Here is a 22,725-nt window from a genome sequence, read left to right as displayed (position 1 = left end):
TACCCTGGCTAATTTCCTTCGAGTTCTCTTGAGCAAACCGTCATAGAAGATTTCAACCACTGCTTCTGTGTTCAGATTATTTCCTGGACAATTCCTGATCATCTCCTTATACCATTTCCAAGCATCTATTACATCTTCCCCTGGATCTTGAGTGAATGACCGGATCTTGTTTTCCAACTGTCTTTGAGTCCTTATAGAATAGAACTCATCAATAAACCCAACATGAAGCTCATCCCAAGTGGTATACAAATCATCTGGTTGTTCTTTGAGCCACGCCTTAGCTCCTCCACATAAAGTGAGTGGAAAAAGCTCAAGCTTCACATTATCATCTTGGTTCGCGCCATAGTGGTAAAACCTACAAATTTTCTCAAACCTCTCTAGATGGCCATAAAGTTCATTGTTAGTCACCCCATCAAACTTCTCTTCCTCCACACTTTTCAAATGACTTCCTCTAAGAGAAAAGTTGACTCCGGTGGTTGGAAGGCGAATAGGATTACCCCTATTAGTGGGTACATTTCTCCTACGGTCACCGTAAAGACGGTTGTTGGGGTTTACCGGTTCTTGATCACCCATTCTCTTTACTCTAATTGGTTGAGTTACTTGAAGATTTGCTCGAGGAATTTCTGTTGAATCCGGTTGATGAATTTTATCCTGATTATCTTCTTTCTCTGAGATGTCACCAGTTTTGAACAAACCACTACCTTCGGAGAATTTAGAACTTAAGTGAACCTCGGACGTTGAACCTTTCTTTGAATAATGTTGATCCAAGTCTACATCCGGGTGGTCACGGTTTTCGGTACCTGAATCTATTTTGTCGGTGTTTGAGGGCTCCGTGTTGTTTGATCTAAGTAAGCATCTTCTGGCTTTCCCTGGATTAGATTGAGGACTAAGCAAGGGTCTACCAGAGGCTCTTGGGTTCATCAACTACAAAGTACCTGCACACGTACCACAAGAAATACCGTTAACCGCACCAGAAACTAACAAAACAAAACTAAAACAAAAATAAAATCTATTTATTACAAACAAACAACTTCCTCACAAATGAATGCAAGGAAGGATCGAATCACAAAACTAACAACTACTTAATTTAAGTCCCTGGCAGCGGCGCCAAAAACTTGATGTGTGAAATCTAGTAATAAAATTTATAAACACGAATTACCAAAAGACTGACTACTACACACTCACAGGCAGTGTACCTGATCGCATGCAGTATAGTAAAAACTGGTAAGCTGAGATCGTTCACAAGGACTTTTATAAACAATTGTACAATTAAGTGATTCAAGTAAAAATGGGGGGTTTTGTGGTCGAATTGCCACTTTGCAAGTAGTTAATAAAAGTGGTTAGTAATCCCTTAGGATTAATCGAAGAAGAGTTTGTTGTTTAAAACAAGAATTTAAAGTTCACCCATCTTGATTTCGCTCGACAACATGTTAAGATTGCACATTTGATGAAGTTCAAATTCAATTAGTGATTAAATGACCGAGACTCAAATTAATCTCCAACCCTGTACCCATCAAGTTTACAACTTATTTGACTCTCTTGTATAAACTAGTTTCATTATTAAGACCGGTACCCCGAGACGCCTTTTTATAACTTCTCTAGTTCAACAATGGTTTTGGTCATTTCAGATAACAATTGTGTCTGTTGATTGTACCCAACCATCAACTCGTTAACTCTTATTAATTATTAGTTACCTTCTACCATACCCGTCATAGAACCAACTGCTCCTAACCAAGCAATCAAAATAACTTCTACCCAACCCTAGTTGCCACTAAGCTTGAATACAAATTATCCGCAAAAAATAATTAAATGACAAAGAATTAATAGATTAAGATCACGACACAACGTTAAATCAAATCACTTCGAATTATAAAATATTGCGTAATCCTTACATATTGTTTTACTCCATCAAGATGGATGAAAAGGCGATTAGCCAATCATATTAAATATGAAAGAACAAATCAAAATAGAAGAATTCATCGTTACCGAATACAAGGAATTGAAAACGATTAACGAAATGATTCCAATCGAGCTTAAGATCCTTCCAAATGGTTGAATACAAGAAAAACCCTTAAAAAGCACTTAAAAATCGTCTGGAAAGTGAAGGTAGGGTTTCAAGAATGTTTTTGCAAGCTATTTATACGCTGCCCAAATTCAACAGGTTCGGCGCCAAACTGCGTCGCAGTTATGCACTTTTGACTTCTGTTGACTTTGACTTCCTTGACTGGCCTTTTGGCGTATATGGTCTAACTGCGTCGCAGTTTCGGGTAACTGCGAAGCAGTTTTAACCTCGACAAGAATTACTGCGATGCATAACCAAACTGCGCCGCAGTTTGTGTTGACCAACATTGACTTCTTTGACTTTCTTTTAATCTACACTCTCTTGGCTCGTAAAACGTCCGTAAGCACTTGTTTTACTCCAGAAACTTCGTTTTCTTCAGGTTATCGCTTAGGTACCTGTTATCAACCTGAAACACTAACAAATACCATAAACGCACCAAATGTATACGAAAACGAATCTTAAACATCGATAATCGACTACTTAAGCTATGAGAAATGGGCATAAAATACGACATATCAAGGTGTAGGGCGTCCCTCAACGTTTCAGTTGTGATGGTACACCTGACAGACCCATCCTTTAAGGTGAAAGAGATGGATGAGTTGTCATCAGAGATTTGGGCGGTGTACCAGAACTCACACAAGTAATCATGATACAACTTGTGTGGGTTCAAAGAGAAGGTCTCGCCGATGGGAGAATCACGAAGAAAGGATTAGATTCTCCCAATGAGGGTATCGGCGGCCTGTTGCCCTTTTAAACTGGCCATGGGGTTGTTTGGATTCAATTTAATCAATTTTGAGTTCAAAGGGCACCCATGGCATGTTTAACATTGTTAGATAGATTGTATTTGATAGTGAGTAAATTAACATCTCGACTATGAGAAGAGGAAGTTTTAGGAGCCATTTGTGATCGATTGAAAACTGAAATTGAGTGTTTTGGAATTAGGGTTCTTGATTTATTGAGAAGAGAGAGAAAGGAAGCGATTTTGATGATTGGAAGTAAATGAAGGGAATGTGAAGAGAAGTAAATGAGAAAATATTAAGTGGGGGGTATTTATAGAAAATAAAATATTCCAACTAAATACAAAAACATATTTTAGTCCCCAAATTTTCGAAATCGTTTGATATTTTGATTTTTAGAAAACTTGAAATTCAAAAACATTTAATACCAACTTATCAAGTATTTAATGCTATGATGGCTGGTATTCCCATGCGCCCACTATCTTCAACAATCCCCATAAAAAGTGCATCTTTTTTATCAAAATGGTTTTGACACGTCATGTGACAGTTGTGAGTGGATTAAAACACTCGAGTACCATCATGTGTCACAAATATTGACCAAGTATTATTACCGTTATGAGAATCTGGTTGACCACCAGTTTGAGATAAGACCAAACATGTACACTGGAGAACATCTAGTGCCAGTTTCAATTTAGAGGCTCTCCAGTGTCATTTTTCAAACAAAAATGAATTTTAGTCAGAAAATAGTTTTGAGTCTTTTCCCCCATAGAATGATGATCCAGATATCAATTAGTGCCAGGATAGTATCACAAAGGCGTTCGATAGCCTGGCGAGCAAAGATCATCTGGACCTCCTCAACTGGAGAGCTTCATCAGTGTCACTAACGCGTTCATAATAAAGTCTCCAGTTTTAAGGATTTAGCATTCCCAATTCGCTGATGAGATGTTTAACGGTCTTTTTATCAAGAGGTTTTGTAATAACATCAGCCAGTTGTTTATCAGTGGGGATGAAATGTATTACAGTATCTCCTTTCATTACATGATCTCTTATAAAGTGATACCTGATATCAATATGTTTTGTCTTCGAGTGCATCACTGGGTTGTGAGATATAGCAATAGCACTGGTGTTGTCACAAAAGATTGGGGTCCTTGTATATTTTTGACCATAATCTAATAACTGGTTTTTGATCCAAAGAATCTAGGCACAACAAATGGCCCCAGAAATGTACAATGCCTCAGCAGTTGACATTGAGACTGACGTCTGCTTCTTACTAGTCCAACTCACCAGTTTTCCTCCAAGGAAATGACAACCTCCAGTTGTTGATTTTCTATCAATCTTACAACTTGCATGATCTGAATCTGAATAACCCATTAGATCTAACCCTAAGCCTTTGGGATACCAAAGACCATGGCTAGGGCACCTTTTCAGGTACCTGAAAAAGCGCTTAACAACGTGCAAATGTGATTCTTTTGGGTTAGCCTGAAATCTGGCACATAGACATGTTGCAAATATTATATCAGGTCGACTGACAGTTAAATACATCAGTTAACCAACCATTCCACGATATTCTTTTTAGTCCACTGGTTTACCATTTGGGTCAGAGTCCAAATTCAATGGTGCTGCAATTGGTGTAGTTTTGGAAGGGATTGAATCATATTTGTATTTTCTAAACAAATCTCTGACATATTTCTCTTGGTTAATGAAAAAACCATCTTTGGTTTGTTTAATTTGAAGACGCAAGAAAAATGTTAATTTACCCACTAGACTCATTTCATACTCAGTTGACATGATTTTTGAAAACTTTTTACACATTGCATCATCAGTTGATCCAAATATAATGTCATCAACATAAATTTGTACCAATAAGATATTATCTTTTTCTTTCAAGGTATTATCTATTGCACCTCTTTGAAAACCATTTTTGAGAAGATATTTAGTTAAAGTGTCATACCAGGCTCTAGGGGCTTGACGTAGACCATACAAAGCTTTGTTCAGTCTATATGCCCAGTGAGGATGCTTCTCATTAATGAAGTCTGGAGTCTGTTTAACATACACTTCTTCTTCCAAAGTTCCATTCAAGAACGCACTTTTGACATCCATCTGGAAGACTTTAAATTACAGATGGGCTGCATAAGCCAAAAATATTCTAATGGCTTCAAGTCTTGCAACTGGAGCAAAAGTTTCATCAAAATCAACACCATTGGCTTGACAGTAATCCTTGGCAACCAATCTGGTTTTGTTCCTAACAACATTGCCATCTTCATCCATCTTGTTTCGGTAGACCCACCTCGTTCTAATGGGTTCTTTCTTCAACCCAGGAGGACAAGGAACAAGTTCCCACATATTGTTCCTTTCGAACTGGCAAAGCTCTTCTTGCATGGCTTCTACCCAGCTTGGATCTGCCAAAGCCTCGTCAATCTTCTTCGGTTCAATCAGTGATAAGAAGGTGATGTTCAAGCATTTTTCACTTGTGGCTCTTCTAGTCTGAACCCCACTACTTGTATCTCCAATGATCTGGTCAACTAGATGTGTTGTTGTCCATTTAGTGTATTGACTAGGTTGATATAACACAACATCAGTGCAAGTAAGCTGACGACCCTCACCAGTTGGGTTAACTGGAAGAGGATCAGTCCAAACTACTTCAACTTCCTCATCAGAGTCAACAAGATTGTCGTTGTCATTATGAGTTTCTTCAAACAAAGGCATTTCTTGAAGAACTGGAGAGGTTTGACCTGGTTCTGACGTTGGTGTGGCACGTACATCTGATCCAATCACCAGTTTATGTGGTAAATTAAAACTAATGGAGGGATAGAATAGAGTGTCATTGGAGTCTTTCTTCTTTGTAACTGGTTCCAAATTTTTTGACTGGAAACATCTTTTGGTGTAACAACTGATTGATGAACTTGATCAGATACACCAAAATCAACTGGAACAACTGGAGATAAATCAAGGATTGGTCTTTTATTTATTGCTTCATTTGTTTCATCGAATGTGACATGAATTGACTCATGGACCTTTTGGAGTCAATTATTATAAACTCTGTAGGCCTTTCTAATATCTGAATATCCTACAAAAACACCCTCATCAGCCTTTGCATCAAATTTCCCTAGCTGACTGAAATCATTTAAAATATAAACTGGACAACCAAATACATGGAAATATCCAATATTTGGTTTACGATTCCTGAGGACTTCATAGGCAGTCTTCCTATGTCTCTTGACATAAACTGACCAATTTTGGGTATGGCATGTAGTTGTCATAGCTTCAACCCAAAAACTGGTTGAGAGACCTGATTCAGATAACATACTTTTGGCGGCTTCAATTCAAGTACGATTCTTCCTTTCTACAATACCATTTTTCTCTGGTGATCGAGCTGAAGAAAAGTTCTGAGAGATGCCAATGTCAGTGCAAAATGTCTCAAGTTCCTTATTTTGAAATTCTGTACCATTGTCACTTCGCAACTGACACACTTTTCGAGTATATTTGAGTTCATTTTTCTTCATGAGGGAGATGATTTCAGCAGGAGCATCACTCTTTGACCTGAGGAATACCACCCAACAAAATCTGGTGTATTCATCAACTACAACTAAAATGTATCTTTTACCAGCTTTAGTTTGAACATTCACTGGACCAAATAGATCCATATGAAGCATGTGAAGAGGTTCTGTGATGCTAAAATTCTGCTTTGTTTTGAAACTGGCCCTTTTCTGCTTACCCATCTCACACCTTGGACATGCCTTTTCCTTTTTGAAGGAAATTGGAGGTATCTCATCTGCCAGTTGTTTTCTAGACAACTTATTGATATTTTTGAAATTAAGATGGGATAATCTCTTGTGCCATAACCAGTTGGTGTCCTCATCAGCTTTGACATAGAAGCAATGCTCTTTTAGAGCTGGTTCCATGTCCATTACATACACATTTCCCTTTCTTAGAGCAATCATTACCACCTTACCTTGAGCAATGTCAAATAGTACCTTATATCCATCATCAAAAAGTTGGCTAACACTTATCAGGTTATATTTCAAACCATTAACAAATGCAACTTTAGTGAATTGGATCTGACAATTGTTCACAATACCATATCCTTCAGTTTTCCCACTTCCATCGTTACCAAATGTCACTGCCGGTCCATCTTGGACAGTGAACTCTTCCAGCAGAGGATTACATCCGGTCATAGTCCGGCCAGCTGCGTTGTCCAAATACTAGATATTCTTTTTACGATCGCCCTGCACACCCACATAAATCATTAGTTATTTTTGTGAACCCATCTTTTTTTGATAGGTTCACTGGACTTCACCTGAGAAGTCTCAGTTGATTCTTTAGGGGTTGAACTGGAGGCTGAATCTGGAGATTTTTCACCAGCTCCAGTTCCAGGAGTAAAAACGATTGGTTTGATGGGCACTTCCTCCTTTTTCTTTCCAGATTTGCCTCCTTTTTGAGTGGATTGTTTTTTTTTCAAAGGAGGGGTTTTAACAATTTGATTTTCAACTGAAGAAGTTGAGGCTCCTTCCAAATTTTTGATTCTGGCAGTACAACTTTGAACCTGCCTTGATAAAAGTTGGAGTTGACTCACCAGTTTAAATAGAAAATTGTTTTCATCAAGCTGTTGACCCTTGGACTTGCGTTTAGCGACAGTTTATCTTAGGATTCTTGGGCTCCTTGGACTTTTGAGGCAAAGGTTCATCACCAGTTTCCTTTTTAACTGGAGCTTTAGCCTTTTTAGCTCCAGTTTTAACCTCAACAGGGGTGGTCTCATCAGATTCAGTCTTGATATTGTTAGAGGGATCATAAGGGGTCTCTATTCTAACAGATTAAGGCAATTCATGGATGGTTGGTATGACTGTTGCCATCTGGAGGTCACCAGATTTCCAAGCAGTTTTCTGGGCATTAATGGTTTTTGAAAAAGCGTCATAATTTTTACCAGATGCCTTTACCCATGATTTGATAACCATGTGTTCCTTTTTCAGATCAAATTTTAATTTTTGGTTATCAGTTTCCAAATCCTCAATTTTCAAAACTGACTCTTTGAGAGCCAACTAGACACTTTGCAAGTCATTCAACTGTGGTTTCAAATTATTTAGCTCAGTTAGAACTGTTTCCAAATATCTTTCACAATCAGTTCTAACAGTTTCAACAAACAATAAATCATCGTTGAGTGACTCAACTATGTCCAGTTTCAATTTCACAATCATAATCTCTCACCTTTTTCAAGATAATATCTACCTATCTTCTAGAAACGACATCATCTTTCACCATGTGTTGTTGATCTTCTAGAGCCATAAAACATACATCCCTTATCTCTTCATCATCATCAGATGAGCCATCAGAGAGTTCCCATTTTCCTTTAGTTTGAGCCATCATGCACTTATTCTTTTCTTTTTCTTGTTCAAGTGACATGAGGGCAACCTGGGCCTTAAGCTTTTTGTATTTTGCCTTATAAACTTCAGATTTAACAAAATTAGGGACAGAAGGACCAGTTTGGTTGTTCATTTGACTAGATCTGCATTCCTTCATAAAATGGCCTTTCTAGAGAGTTGGAGCTGGAAGCATTGGTGGAACCATTAAATCTATAAGATTTGTGCTTGAAACTATTGAAGGTTTTAGCAATCATGGCAACCAGATCATCATCGTCATTTTCATTACAATCATCACTGAGTTCAGTGGTCAGGCCAGAGTTCAAAAAGTTGTTTAACATCTCCTTCATAGAGTGTGACTAGACACTCTCAGTAGACAATAAAGCAGCACAAGGTTGCCCAGTTAAGCTGGCGACCTTGGAACTCTGAGCATGGTTCAAGGCATCTTGCTCAGCCACCAATCTTGTTGCATTATTATCTTCAATGAATCTGAAGGCTCCATAGAGAGATGCAAGAGTGTGACTGTGTAAGGTTTTTCTTTGTCTTAGGACAAAAACCATGTGTGCCCATTTGGATGGAAGAATATCACAGAATTTTTCAAGAAGAATGTCTTTATCCTTCTTAACGCCCAAGCCTCTCAGTTGATTAATCAAACTACTAAATCTGGTATATGTACCAATTAGGCTTTCATTTGGCAAGGCAAAGAAGGATTCATACTTCTTGTTCAGTGCAACTTTACGGGTGGCAATGGTGTCATTTCCTCCTTCATACTGGAGAACTAATTCATCCCACATAGCCTTGGCACTGGGAAACAACACAAGTATTGGAATTAGCTCTTCAAGGATAGCACTAAGGATCATGTTTTTTAGTCTGGTATCAAGGTCAACCAGTATGTGATCCTCATCAGTCCAATGGTCTTCAGCTTTTTGCCTAGTACCTCTTCTCCCAGTTGGGTCAAGAAGAGGACTTACCCCACTGGACATGGGTATATATGGACCATCCTTAAGGATTTTCAACATATACCTCTCTATCCCACCAAAATGCAAAAGCATTCTGGCCTTCCATATACCAAAAGTCTCGTTGTTACCATCGAATTTGGGAATAGGAGTGTTAGACTAATGTACATGGACATGGTTATGGGCTGGAGGAGGAGGGGGAAGATTAGTATTAATAGGAGTGACATTAGGATTAGTTTCATTTTGAGGACCAGAACCATTCTCACCTTCAGTAGACATCTAAGCAGATCTAGGCAAGTATGTTAGCCTTCTGCTCTGATACCACTTGTAAGTCCCAACTATTTATAGATGAGTACTAAAGACACCTCTATATCGATGGTGAGATACTTTGCAACACGTTCACTAAATCTGGACGTGACCAGTCGTAGTGAACAGTGTACCAGGTTAACTGGAAGATTACTTATTTAGGTGACAAGAACAAATAAGTAAATAAAATGCAATAATGTAAAGAACTTGTAAAGTAAATTGGTGAGACAATATGTAATTTTCAAGTGTATTTTATTTATTGACTTTAAATAAAATACAAGGTTGTTGCGGAACCAAAACAATACATGAATGTAAATATCCTAACAACCTATGAAATACAATTGATCTAAACTTGGAAATTCTCCTTAATAATCAAAACACTTAAAGTTGTGAAATGTTCCTTTTTGCGATTGAGAGAATATTGCACAAGTCACCAAGAATATTGCAAAGTAAGATATGCAAAGATGTATTCTTGGTTGTGCAGGGACCTCTATTTATAGTCGAAGGTTGGGCATTGGGATCCCAACTTCGACGTACAAATATGGTTGACAACATACAAAGAATTATTATTTAATTCTTATGTATGCTTAAAGTAAGATAAAAGGTTACTTTATCAAGCACTTTACATCTATGTACTTTTATCCACAAACAAGGTTAATATCCGGGTAAAAAGGATGTAAAGTAAAAGGTTATCATCGTAATCAGTGTAAAGCTTTGTAATTGCATTTACACTGATGGTCTCCAGTCCATTGATCTGATAGAAAGTCAACTGGGCTTCGCTGCCATTGTCATTCTCCTTCTTCCATTTGATGTCTTCGACTTCAACTGGAATATCTTCAGGTGTGTTCTTCAGATCTTCAACTGAAGGAAGTCATCAGTTGCGTATGTAACTGTATATTGCAACTGGACTTCTATATTTCTGGACAATTCTACTGGTTTCCAGTTCCAACTGAAGAGGCTCCAGTTTTCAGCAAAACTGAACCTAACAGATATTAGGTTGTTTAACCTTTCATATAGATATTAATGTTTATTTAATGGTTAGTGTAATAGTAAAAGACTTCAATTATCTATTTTTAAAATTACATTTCATATTTAAAGTTTTGTGTACAATAAATGAAAACTAATACTTGAATACTTAATATTTTTTTTCTAAGGATTTTCACTATTTAATCAATTGATTAAAAAAATATTATCATTTTTATATTATATTCTAATTAATTCATTATATTCAAATAATGTATATAAGTTATTATTTACTTCTATTTATTATTATATTACCGTCTAACGGACGAGTTTTGATCTAGTAATCATATATATTGTCTAACGGACGAGTTTTGATTTAGTAATCATATATATATACTAACAAAATATGTCTAATAATATTTGTCTCACACATTTTCTCTTTCTAATCTTTATAAGAAATTTTGTTACATAGTTTTACTTTCTTATTAAGCACATCTTTATGTTATTTATTAACACATTAAATTCAAACGAGATTATTTGCTGTTGTGCCAAATGATGACTTTATTTTATTTCTGAATATTATCTTAAAAACAAAGAAAAATGAAATAGTAATAGATTGGCCAGTTGTTTTCCTATTGATTTGGATGGAATTTAATATTGGAGTGTTATTTAATTATGTAATTCCAATAAAAAAGATTGATCATTACTTTTTTTTTTTAACATTCAAAAATATATTAATAAACGAGAAATCTAGCGAGAAGCTAGAGGTAGAGGAAGTAACGATACAAGAACGGAAATTGAAAAATAACAACAGGGAAATGAAGAGCTAAAAATTAAAATACATCCATCTTGTCCAGTCCATGCGGTGTTTTGGGGATTTGTTAGAGAGCCACTGGTAGCTTATTAACGACCAGTTATTAATGTCATTTATCATGAAATTTAAGATAAAATTCTGGTTATGAAAGATACATTATTTTTACACGCATTAACGCGACAGTAATTGTAGTTAACATTTGATTAAATCATATGTTTGTGAGACAATGTATTTTAAGAAAATAAATAGAATTGACTCAATTGATTGTTTTAAGATCTCAGTTCATTGAATTAAAATAAGATTATATATATGTTAGAACACCATACAGTAAATTAGAAACTGACAACACGTACACTATTGCAGGGTGGAAACTTACAACACATAAAGATCCCACTTTCGGCTATTGTGGCGGCCACGGAAAATTTTGCTAAAGAATATGAGATTGCCTCCGGTGGATTTGGTACGGTCTACAAAGCGAAGCTTGCTCAATTTGATAAAGGCAATTTACGATTAACAGAAGGGAAGAATGAAAGTGAACTTCAAAAGGAATGCATCACCGTAGCAATAAAACGCATAATGGTTAGAGAAGACAAGCTTGGTGAAGAAAGTTTTTATGCAGAAATTAAGATGCTTTGTAATTGTGATCATCCCAACATCGTCTCTCTTCTTGGCTTTTGTGATGAAGGTCAAGAGCTGATCCTTGTATACGAGCTTGCTTCTAATAGAAGCCTTGAAGATTTTTTGCAAAATCACGATAGTTTGATTTTTAGTCTTAACTGGGAACAACGGATCAAAATCTGCATTGGTATAGCACGCGGATTGCATTACCTTCATACTGAACGGGGGATAGTACACAGAGATATAAAAAGTGCCAACATTCTGTTGAACCAAAATTGGGATGCAAAGATTGCTGACTTTGGGCTCTCCAGATCCCACGCTACAGATCAACAAGCGAACACCATCCAAACTAAAAGACTTGCAGGCACTCCTTATTATATTGATCCCGAATATGAGAGTACAGGTACGTTGAGAAAATCATCAGACATTTACTCTTTGGGCGTAGTTCTATTTGAGATCATGTGTGGTAAGTTGGCCTATCATCATAGTTTCATCAATGAAAATAGGAAAGGGCTCCCAGCCATTGCACGACAACGCTTCGAAGACGGAACAATAAAAAAACTGGTTGATCCTGTGTTGTTTAAGGAAGAATATTTAAATCAACATTCACTAGACACATTTTCAGAAGTTGCATATAATTGTTTGGATGGATCTCAAGCCAACCGTCCAAATGGGAAAGACATTATTGAGAAACTTCAGAAGGCATTATCTTTCCAAGTAAGTAAATATATATATGAACTATATATATATAATATATGGAAAATGCTAAATGAAGTACTTAGGACTTAACTTAACGTGCATAAAAAGATTGTACGTTTCCATATCAAAAACTCACCCCTGATTTTTATGGTAAGTGTACAACTATTTAATGCACCTTAACGAAAGCCCTTAGGGCTTTGTTTAGCAAAACTCATAATGTATATATATATATATATATGGAAAAGATAAAATTAGTACAGCTTATTTTGAGTCCAATTTGAGTACATTTATTTTCTTCCGTTTTCTGAAATTCCAACCACCTCCTACCACTACTACCATCATCTCCGACCACCACCATGATTTTTCGGCGATGGTGACCATCGCTAACACGACTTACACATGTGTAAGTTATATGGACCCTTTTTGGACTCAAGTTAATTAGCTGAATTCAATTTATCCAACCCGTATATATATATATATATACATTAGAACTTAAAAATTGTCAAGAACTGATATATAATTAAAATAAATAGGGATATCATGGTCTTTTTATAAAGTCAAATACATTAATTATCAAATGAAATAAAGGGCAGCGTGAATTTCTCACTAGAATTTGTAACCACCCATTTCATGAAATTTGATTGCGCACCATAAATCATTTTTTAATGCATTTCATTTGTCAAAAACAATCACTATTAAGTTTTTTAAATGTATATTCTTTTTATTGTTATATTAATATCATATTAGTATCACTATTGACATTATGTTACAAACTTTTAACATGTTATATTTCTATAAGTAGATCATAATCTTTATAGAAAAATGTTACATCATATGTGAAAAATAAATTTCTAAAAAGATAAATAAAAATGTTTACACGCATAAATCAAATATACATATGTGTCCACCTCGAAAATATAATAAAATCGTCACATGTGAACATGATGAAAATGACTTTTTGTTACACTTGTGTACACCTTAAAAATATAATAAAATCGTCACATGTGAACTTGATGAAATCATGATTTTTTTTTATTATACTTGTGAACACCTAAAAAATTAACAATACACATGTTTACACTTTAAAAATTAAATACATACATGTGTTATGTGTAAATTTAGAAAATTATATATACACACTTATGTATATTTTAAAAATATATGTTAATATCTTATTTGATTTTCGGTATCTTTTATTGTGTTCAGTAATGTGGTCATTGACAAACATTAATGAAATAAAATTAAGCAAATGAAAATTTCTCACAAATAGTAAAAATAAAGTGTTTGTACCAAAAATTAATTTGGTAAAGAGATAAATGTCGACGGCCATAAAAGAAACTAAGATCCATTATTTTCGTGGCTTCCGTTTAAATTGGTTTGTTATAATATAATTTTAGATACCCATTATACCCTTTTAGTAGGTTTTATTGTTTAATAATTAATTTATTTTTAAAAATGCCATTGATTTTTGTTAACCATTGATCTTTTTAATCTAATGGACTTAATTAGTTATCGTAGTTCTTGATAATTAATTGGTTCTCACAGTAACTCAACTCTCTCTATATATATATAAATGAAATTTATAGTAAGAGGAAAATCCAGTCAATTTCAAAAATCATGAGGGTTCAAGTCCCTTTATCCCTATCAAACGGGAACTACGAGCAAATAGAACACCTTTCAGAAGTATCAAATATATATTCATAGAGAGAGTTGAGTTATTGTGAGAACCAATTAATTGTCGAGAACTACGATAACTATATATATATGTATATATATATATGAGTTAGTTACTTAATTAGGTTTTAAGTAAAATAAAACAAGTATTAAGATAAAACAAATAAAACAATAGGTATATTATAAATCACTGTGAATCATAAAAATCATCGTGCATATATTGCCTACTTAATAATGTAAAACAAATAACATAAGAAGTGAGCCGTCAGTTAGGAATATATATTAGTTAAGGTCATTAATTAAATAGTTGTTTTTAATTGATTATAAATTTAAGACTATGGATAAAATTGAAAATTTTTAATTACATTAATTTCTTTTTCTTTATTGTTAATTTTTTTTATTTAGACTAATTTTCTTTTGTTCTCTCATCACTCATATTATTGATTTCTTATATAAAAACGATACATAATGCACTATTAGATATCTAAAATGAAATAAAACACGACGCTATGCACAAATATTCATTTTTATGTATGTCCATCCGTTATCTCTTATATAAATAAAATAAAATTATTTCTAGAAGTTTTTTCCTATGTGGCATGCCAACATTTTTTTTATAAACTAATTTTTAAACATATATGATTTCATAATCATTTTTTTTTATTTTAATATATTTTTTATTAGGCCTTATGTCATCTCTTTTTTTTCATATTATTAGTCTAACCTTAATATTTTTTTTAGTTGATATGAAAAATGATCGGATTTATCTTAACTCTTTATATTCAAATTCATATTTACCATTGATTTATCGTAGTTCTTTTACTTTTTCATCACCTTAATCGGTTTTATATATTAATGTTCATATTTACAAGTATGTTGTCATCTCAATATCAAATTATAATCTATCGACAACAAATTACATACATATTTCTATATTTTTTTTGTTTTAACTTTTTAATTAAGCGGTCCGGGTTGAATCCGGGTTAATTAGCTAGTTTCATCATTATAACATATAAAATAAAGGCTGAAATGCATTTTAGTACCCTCAACTTAGTTGACTAGGTGTTTTACTACCCTGAATTATTAAAGGTGTAGTATAGTACCATGGTTAACAAGGTTTTCTATTACCTTAGACTCACTAATAAATTTTTTGAAAATTTATATGAATTAATTAACTAATATATAATGTTAAAATATATTTGACAAACCATAAGTAATTAAAAACATTAAAAGTATATGTTATTTTTAACATGATTATAAAATTTTTAAATACCGACTTTGAAAAAAATATACAATAAATAGACATAAAATTATATTATTATATAAATTCTTGAAATTAAAAATATATATATAATTTCCTTATTAACAAATAGGTAGTTTCATCTTTTTATCAAAGTTTTTATTAATTTATTTATAAACTAAAAATGAATTAATAATTCAATTGATGTAATTAATCAAGTTATAAAAAATTTAATCTATAAAATACAATAGTATGTTTTATATTTAATTAATATAAATATCCAGTTATAAAATTATTTAATATATGTATAAATTTAATATTTTATATTTAACCATATTTTCAATTTCAATACATTACTTATAATATTATATTTTTTGTTAACATAGTTTTAATATTTCTAACGCAATATTTTTTAAAATTATAAATTTAAACTTGAAAGAAAAACCAATGTATTATTTTAACACCATAAATTAGATTAAAAATAACTAATAATAACTATAACTAAACTAAATAATATATAGTAATATTAACTTACCTACATCATTTTTTTTTATCTCTCTTACAATTATATCATCACAATAATATATCAATTTTATTTATATATTATCCATTATCCTTTTAAATTTTCAATCATAACCATTTTGATTCTAATAAATTTTTCATAAGTTCTCTAAATCATCTTTTTTATTTTAATTAAAAATTATGTTTGATTCATCAAGTCTCCAATAACTTAAAAACATTTAAATTAATGTTTATATTTTCTATAAAATCTTGAAATTTATAATTATTAATTTAACTAATAATTATTCTAATGATAACTTTAACCTCAACCATATTGTCTCTTAATAAACTAATTAAGTGTAACAAAAGATAAAAAGATACTAAAAAATCAATGGTCAAGATTTAAATTTATTTTTAAAAATATGACCTTTGATTTTAATCTTAATGTTTAAAATGAAACCGTTATAACTCCGACCCGATCAGTTCTTTTATGTCTCAAAGAACCATCAAGTTCGTTTTCAACGACCCTCCTAACTTCAAATCCTAGATCCGTCACTGGATGGCCCCACCTTTTTTTTATTTTAATATATGACTTATGTAACTTTTATGTTAAATAATTTTATGATAACTAGTAGCTCATATTAATTACATTAATCTCTTATTCTTTATTATATTTACCTTTTATTCTCTGCTAAAGTTTTTCTCCTTTCACGAGTATTTTTATTAAATATTTTACTCTTTCATTAAAGCTTTTTTACATGATGTTGTTCAAATTTTTTTTACTTTACACCGAAACTAAGATTAACAGTAATTAACATTTTACACCCAAAAGGCATTTTTTCTATACATAGAGATGAATAGAAAATGTGACAAATTAGTTGTGATGAAAGAGTAATTTAGAAGAAATTAAAAATATAATTAATAGTCATGAAAGGAAGGATAATTTAAAGGTAATATTAGAAGGGTAAATATGGTAAAAAATAAATGATTAACGTAATTAATATGAAATGCTATTTTTCATAGGAATATTCGACATAATAAATGTGTTCTTATTAATGATTGATACGCTAATTTGTAATGACCCATGGTCAACATTTCGTTATTCATGGTACGTGTAAGGCTTCACCATTATATGTATAATGAGGTTTTTCTGATGCTACATATCGACTGAATGTTCGTCGAAAATAATATGCAACATATATATATTTTTTAACAGTAAAAGCATAATACATAGTCCGAGGGTTTTGCTTAATTTATTAGTACCCCGATATATTTTTATTTTTGTTTCATAATTTATGGAAATGATTAAATTAAACTTACGTGCAACACTGTCCTATCAAAGTAAAATTATTCTTCAGACTTTGTATATGTTTTCGTATTATTTTAATCGTCAATCAAATATTAAATTGTATGTTTTTTTTATTTCACTTCCACACACATTGCTTGGTTAGTTTTAGTGTACTGCCTCTCACAAGTTAACCCAGTTGAACTACACAATCTCCTAAAATTTTCACTTAAAGATCAATTTGAAGATATTTTGAATCTGTAAAAATGAAGATTTTTAAATATAATTTTGCAAAAAAGTCGAGGTTTTTCTCGTAAAACCTGGTTCTGGTTTTCACTGGTTAACTCAATTCAAAGGCAGTTTGATGTATTTACGAATAAAGTAACATACTAATTTGAGTATTTCAGAAACCACGGAAAAAAAAGGAAGGCACTTTACGAATTCCGTTTGACGAGATATTACTAGCCACAAAGAAGTTCTCTATGCAGATAGGAAAAGGAGGTTTTGGGGAGGTATACAGAGGAGAGCTTACTCACGCTAATGAGCACAAAACCATTGCTGCGAAGCGGCGGAATTGGAAGAACGCTAAAGGAGCAAAGGAATTTGCAGCCGAATGTATGGTTCTTTCAAAGTATAAACATGAGAATGTAATTGTCCTTGTAGGCTATTGTAAAGAACCGAGTGAGATGGTCATCGTCTATGAGTACGCGTCTAAATCAAGTCTGGATCGCCACTTGGGCAGCAGTGATCTTAGTTGGACGAAAAGGCTCAACATATGCATTGATGTTGCAAGAGGGATAGACTTCCTCCAAAAAGGCATCGGAACTTTAGAGATTTTGATACATAGGGACATAAAGAGTGGTAGCATTCTATTAAATGACGACTGGAAAGCAAAAATTTCAAATTTTGGTTCATCCTTAAGGATTCCAAAAAATCAGCAAAGGGACTATGTCATCGATGAAGTTGTAGGCACGAGAGGTTACATTGACCCGGTATATCAGCGTAGGACTTTCTTAACCAAAGAATCGGATATGTACTCGCTTGGTGTGGTTTTACTAGAGGTCTTGTGTGGTAGATTGTCAATTGAATATGATGACGAGGGGGAGTGTCGGTCGTCTCTACTTGAGTTAGTCAATCAACACTTCAGTGAGAAAGGGACGCTAGATGAGATCGTACTTGAGTGTATAAAGGAGCAAATTGTGCCAGGATCGTTGGCTGTATATTCTAGAATAGCCTTTCAATGCTTAGATCCCGAGAGAGAAAACCGACCAACAGCAAGTCAAGTGATTGAACAACTTACTCAAGCATTGGAATTCCAAGTAAGTTTCCTGCATCCATATATGTGTATATATGCATTGAAATATGTGATTACTAATTACGAGTAATTGTTTAACTGTTGTGCAGGTGGATCATGAAATGTGGGAGCCAAGATTACCTAAAGACTACCAAAGTATAATCCAACTGTCGATGTCACCTGAAAGTTACTCTACCATAAAGAAAGAGGATCTTTACAACATTTTCTCTAATGGAATCCTCCTTCAACACGAGAAGGTACGTAGTTATTAGTTTCTTTTGCTGTTGAATAATTACTCATAAATCAGGAATTAAGACGATCTTACTTTCATAACCTCACTATACTAATTCGGTTCATGACAATTCTCAATTCTTTTGAATGAGTGAATCTTTCAGTAAAAAGTATACCGGGGGATTGATAAATAGATTATTTTGACAGATAATTTATAATCGCACGTATGCATATATAATGAGTAGATTTGATTTGTATTGTATAAACAGGTCCTTTCGTTTCGAGGTAATGGAGAGAGAACTGAGATGATATCCGCAAGAAATTTTTCATACGTACACTCGTGTCCACATAAGTGGCGATCTCTTCCAGAATCAAGGTTCTTTCAATTTCTTGTACTCCGAAATCTTTTTCTTTTTTCTACTTCGTCATCTATACTTCTTTATAAAAGAAACTGAACCCCTCTTCCTTAAATTTAATAACCTGATATGTCTAATTTATCCTCCATCTTAATACATCCTTATTTCTATTTCATAAACATTGATTAAAATGCCCTTACAAAAAATTCAACCTCTATCTCCCCTCACGCAGAAACACATAGCAAAAAACCCTAATTCACAATTCGTCCCCCTCCTCCCCCCTTTCATATCCCACCACAAAAATTCATCGCTTCGTTGACCGAAATGAAATTACTTTTACGTTAATAACCACACCGCTATTTTATAAAATACAATCTTAACACCCCTGAAATCATGAACGTGTGTAGGTTTGAGAAAGTATCAGAGATGCTAGATGTGTCAAAATTGAAGATCGAGATCATGACAATACCTCAATTTTTAACTCCAAATACCGTTTACGGGGTTCATTTGGTTTTCAAGTTTTGTGAATCAAGTACATTTTCAGCTACACCTACGTATCTTAACTTGAAGTATAGAAACGGGAGTGAAACATTACATGCATATTTTGCAACATGGAGAGACGACGACTGGATGATGATTGAGTTGTGCCGTTTCTTGTATCACATTGAGGATGATATCACTTTTAAGTTTCTACTTGAGAGTTTTTCACCGCACTCCTCTAAAGATGGTGCAATCTATGTTGAAGGCATTGAATTCCGAGCCATAGACAAGGCATTTCTAAATTCATTTCATTATTACGGAGATGGTATGTTTTACAGTAATTTACATGTATATAACTTGGTCTTACATCTTCTTTTTATACAGGTGAAACATGAAAATAGTGAAAAGCCGGAACAGGTGCAAAAAGTGCAAACGAACGATGAAGAGATACTCAATGGATACATAAACTATGAGGATGATGAAAAGGTCCATTTCCTATTATTAAAATTAAATTAAAATTGATCTCTAGACTCTAGTTGAGTCAGAAAATAAACCTTGGGGTAGTGTTTTAATCTCTAATCCTTTGATTAACAGTTGTTCTTGGCAAGCGAAGTAAACGAAAAGAAACAACTTATGCTTCCAGCAAAGGCAATTTTGTGTGACGTTTCAGATGTGAAGCTATTTACTTCCAAAGCATCAGCTAATTCTAGGTTTGCTATTTAAAATAAGTTTGTTTATGAGTGTTACTAGAGAAGTTTAATCACTATGTGCACTATATATTGTTGCTACATGATTGTTTTTTATTTTCTTTATGCTAATTAGTGTCTTTTCTATAAACATATGAAAAAAAGAGATGGTCAAACAGAAGATTTATAAAACCTGTAAACCTGAAAAGTTTGTTATTTTTGTGAATAGCAAGCCTAACCTATATATACCAAATATTTTACTAATCTACCTTGTGTTTTTGTTTCAACCTAAGACCTCTATACTAAGAAACGTCGTGTCTATCAAATGTGCTAACCGCATGTTGGCTGGTTTACCAATTAGAATGTTGTGTCAACCGATGGTTGACAAAAGATTCATTTCTTGGAGGTAATCATTTTCGTATATCGTACATGCAGATTTCCAGAGGTGATTGAGCTATTACCACAACAAATATTCCATATCAATTGCAGAATTGAAAGTCACATGTTGTCACAAGATACAGAATACGTGTGTTACCTTGTATTTAAAATCTCTGAAGAATCCCATGGGCTGCAATGTCCGGTGAAGGTACGAGATTTACTCCACCCAGAAAACAAAAAAGCTGAATTCATTTACTTTATCTCTCCAAGCCCATGGAATTTACACGATATTACCCGGGTACCGGAACAAAGGGAAGATGGATGGATGGAGGTTAGTGTGGGGAGATTCAACTCAACTCGTGATCTTCAAGGTGATTGTGCTCTAGTGAATTTGAAATTTACAAGCTATGAAGGACCTATGTCCGGGGTTATTTTATGTGGCTTAGAGTTTCGGCCCATGTAAAAACATATTTGCAAATGTGCCCTGTTATTATGTTCCTAAAAGTTTCGGGATTGATAAAAAGCTATTGTATCCGAATAATTGCAAACAACTTACGTTGTGAAGTTTCAAGTCCTCTGTTATTATGTATGTAGATTGCCGATGTGTTCACTTCAGCCTTTCACCGAATCAATGTAGGTTATTTGTGAAAACTGTGCCTATGATCTGTGTGAGTTTTTTAAACTCTCATTGTTGACACAGCGACAGGTCTGTTGATCGTATCTGTTCAGGTTAAACTTTATACATAAGCACAGTACAACCCTGTTTTTGAGCAAGACAGTGTGATAAATTTGGCTTCTTTTTTTAACTCATTATTTTGCAGCTTGTGAAGTGAATAAGCAGCTGCAAAAGTTAATTGTGCAGGCATGCTCATCTTCTATTTGAAAAAGCAATAGTTCTGTCCAAAGCACATATAATTTAACGATATGAAGGGAGCTTTATATAAAGCGAAAGGTTGATATGTTAAGAGCAGGCTTGACCAACTCAAATTTAACACCTTAACGTTTCTAACTTCATTTTTATCAAATGCAAACTACCTAACAACCATGGCAAGTAATAGAATAGAGAATACATGGATCCAACTACAGCAACTTTAATACAACAAAACAGGATACGGAAAGGAAAAAGATTTCCAAGAATAATCATTCTAGGAATTCATGTACTGCTGGGAAGGAGGGCTTGTTTGTGTCTTTTGAATACCTACAAGTGTTGATATGCAACCCACATTTATCTCATAATAATCATTCTAGTCATATCTCCTACTGGTGTCAATTTGGATCCTATTGCGTATGAACGGTTTTATTGGATTATATTTTATCTTCATCGGGTCATATGGGTTATATTCTGCCAAAGTCTATGTTAATGCATTTAGCCTTTAAAGTTGCTTCATTATAAAAAATTCAGATTTAAATCATGTTTTGTAACAACATAGTTTTTTGGTAAACATATTTATCACATTGTTTGTCTATATAAACATACAAAATATATATAAAAAAAAATAAATAAAAAAAAAACCAAAATAAAGTGTTTGCTCTTTGTAGGCATTCGAACCCAGCTTGAACCACTTTGACACGAACAAAAGAATCATCCTTTTTGACCTGTTACCCAACCCATCCGACCCATCTATATGTACCACCTCTCATGTCTTGTATAACTTGAGCAGTAGATACCACATACCATGGAATGTCCATGTCTCGATTTCTCGTAATTCCTGGACTAGGGCACAACAACAGCAACAAAGATGCAACAAAAAATCTCTACACCACCCTCCCTGGGATCATAACAGACACACGCTATACTGTAGGTATTAATAAGAATAGAGATGATGGCACCTGAATGTAACAACTTATGATTAAATAGTTATGTAATGTAACCACCTACTAGAGTGGATATGTAATGTAAAATCCTTCATTTTTCGGGTTATGTTATGTAACGGTTAACCAATTAAACAGGTAGCCAGTGACCACTTCATTTTCATTTAAAACGAGATATGTTACTCGGGCATTGCTCCGAGAGACATTTCGTTTGTTAATGATTTAGTAAAAAAATAATATTTAAATCTATTGAAATAAATTTATCAGTAGAAATAACGA

At 33.5% G+C, this 22,725-nt stretch overlaps 2 protein-coding genes across 2 annotated transcripts; both read left to right on the top strand.

Moving 5' to 3' along the window:
- The first annotated feature begins 4,206 nt into the window (after positions 1-4,206).
- On the top strand, positions 4,207-18,594 carry LOC122587664 (leucine-rich repeat receptor protein kinase EMS1-like). Its single transcript, XM_043759832.1, has 3 exons — positions 4,207-4,227; positions 11,556-12,527; positions 17,617-18,594. The coding sequence occupies exons 1-3, from the start codon at positions 4,207-4,209 to the stop codon at positions 18,592-18,594; spliced, it is 1,971 nt and encodes a 656-aa protein (XP_043615767.1).
- A 945-nt stretch (positions 18,595-19,539) lies between these two features.
- On the top strand, positions 19,540-21,249 carry LOC122586314 (F-box protein At2g02240-like). The gene is made up of 4 exons (XM_043758314.1): positions 19,540-19,861; positions 19,955-20,056; positions 20,165-20,280; positions 20,692-21,249. Exons 1-4 carry the CDS (start codon positions 19,550-19,552, stop codon positions 21,095-21,097), a joined length of 936 nt encoding a protein of 311 aa, XP_043614249.1. The 5' UTR covers positions 19,540-19,549; the 3' UTR covers positions 21,098-21,249.
- The last annotated feature ends 1,476 nt before the right edge of the window (positions 21,250-22,725 follow it).

This window comes from Erigeron canadensis, chromosome 2 (genome assembly GCF_010389155.1).
Source record: "Erigeron canadensis isolate Cc75 chromosome 2, C_canadensis_v1, whole genome shotgun sequence".
NCBI lineage: Eukaryota > Viridiplantae > Streptophyta > Magnoliopsida > Asterales > Asteraceae > Erigeron > Erigeron canadensis.
The sequence above is the reverse complement of the archived record's forward strand: the minus strand, read 5'-3'. Positions and strand labels throughout refer to the sequence as shown.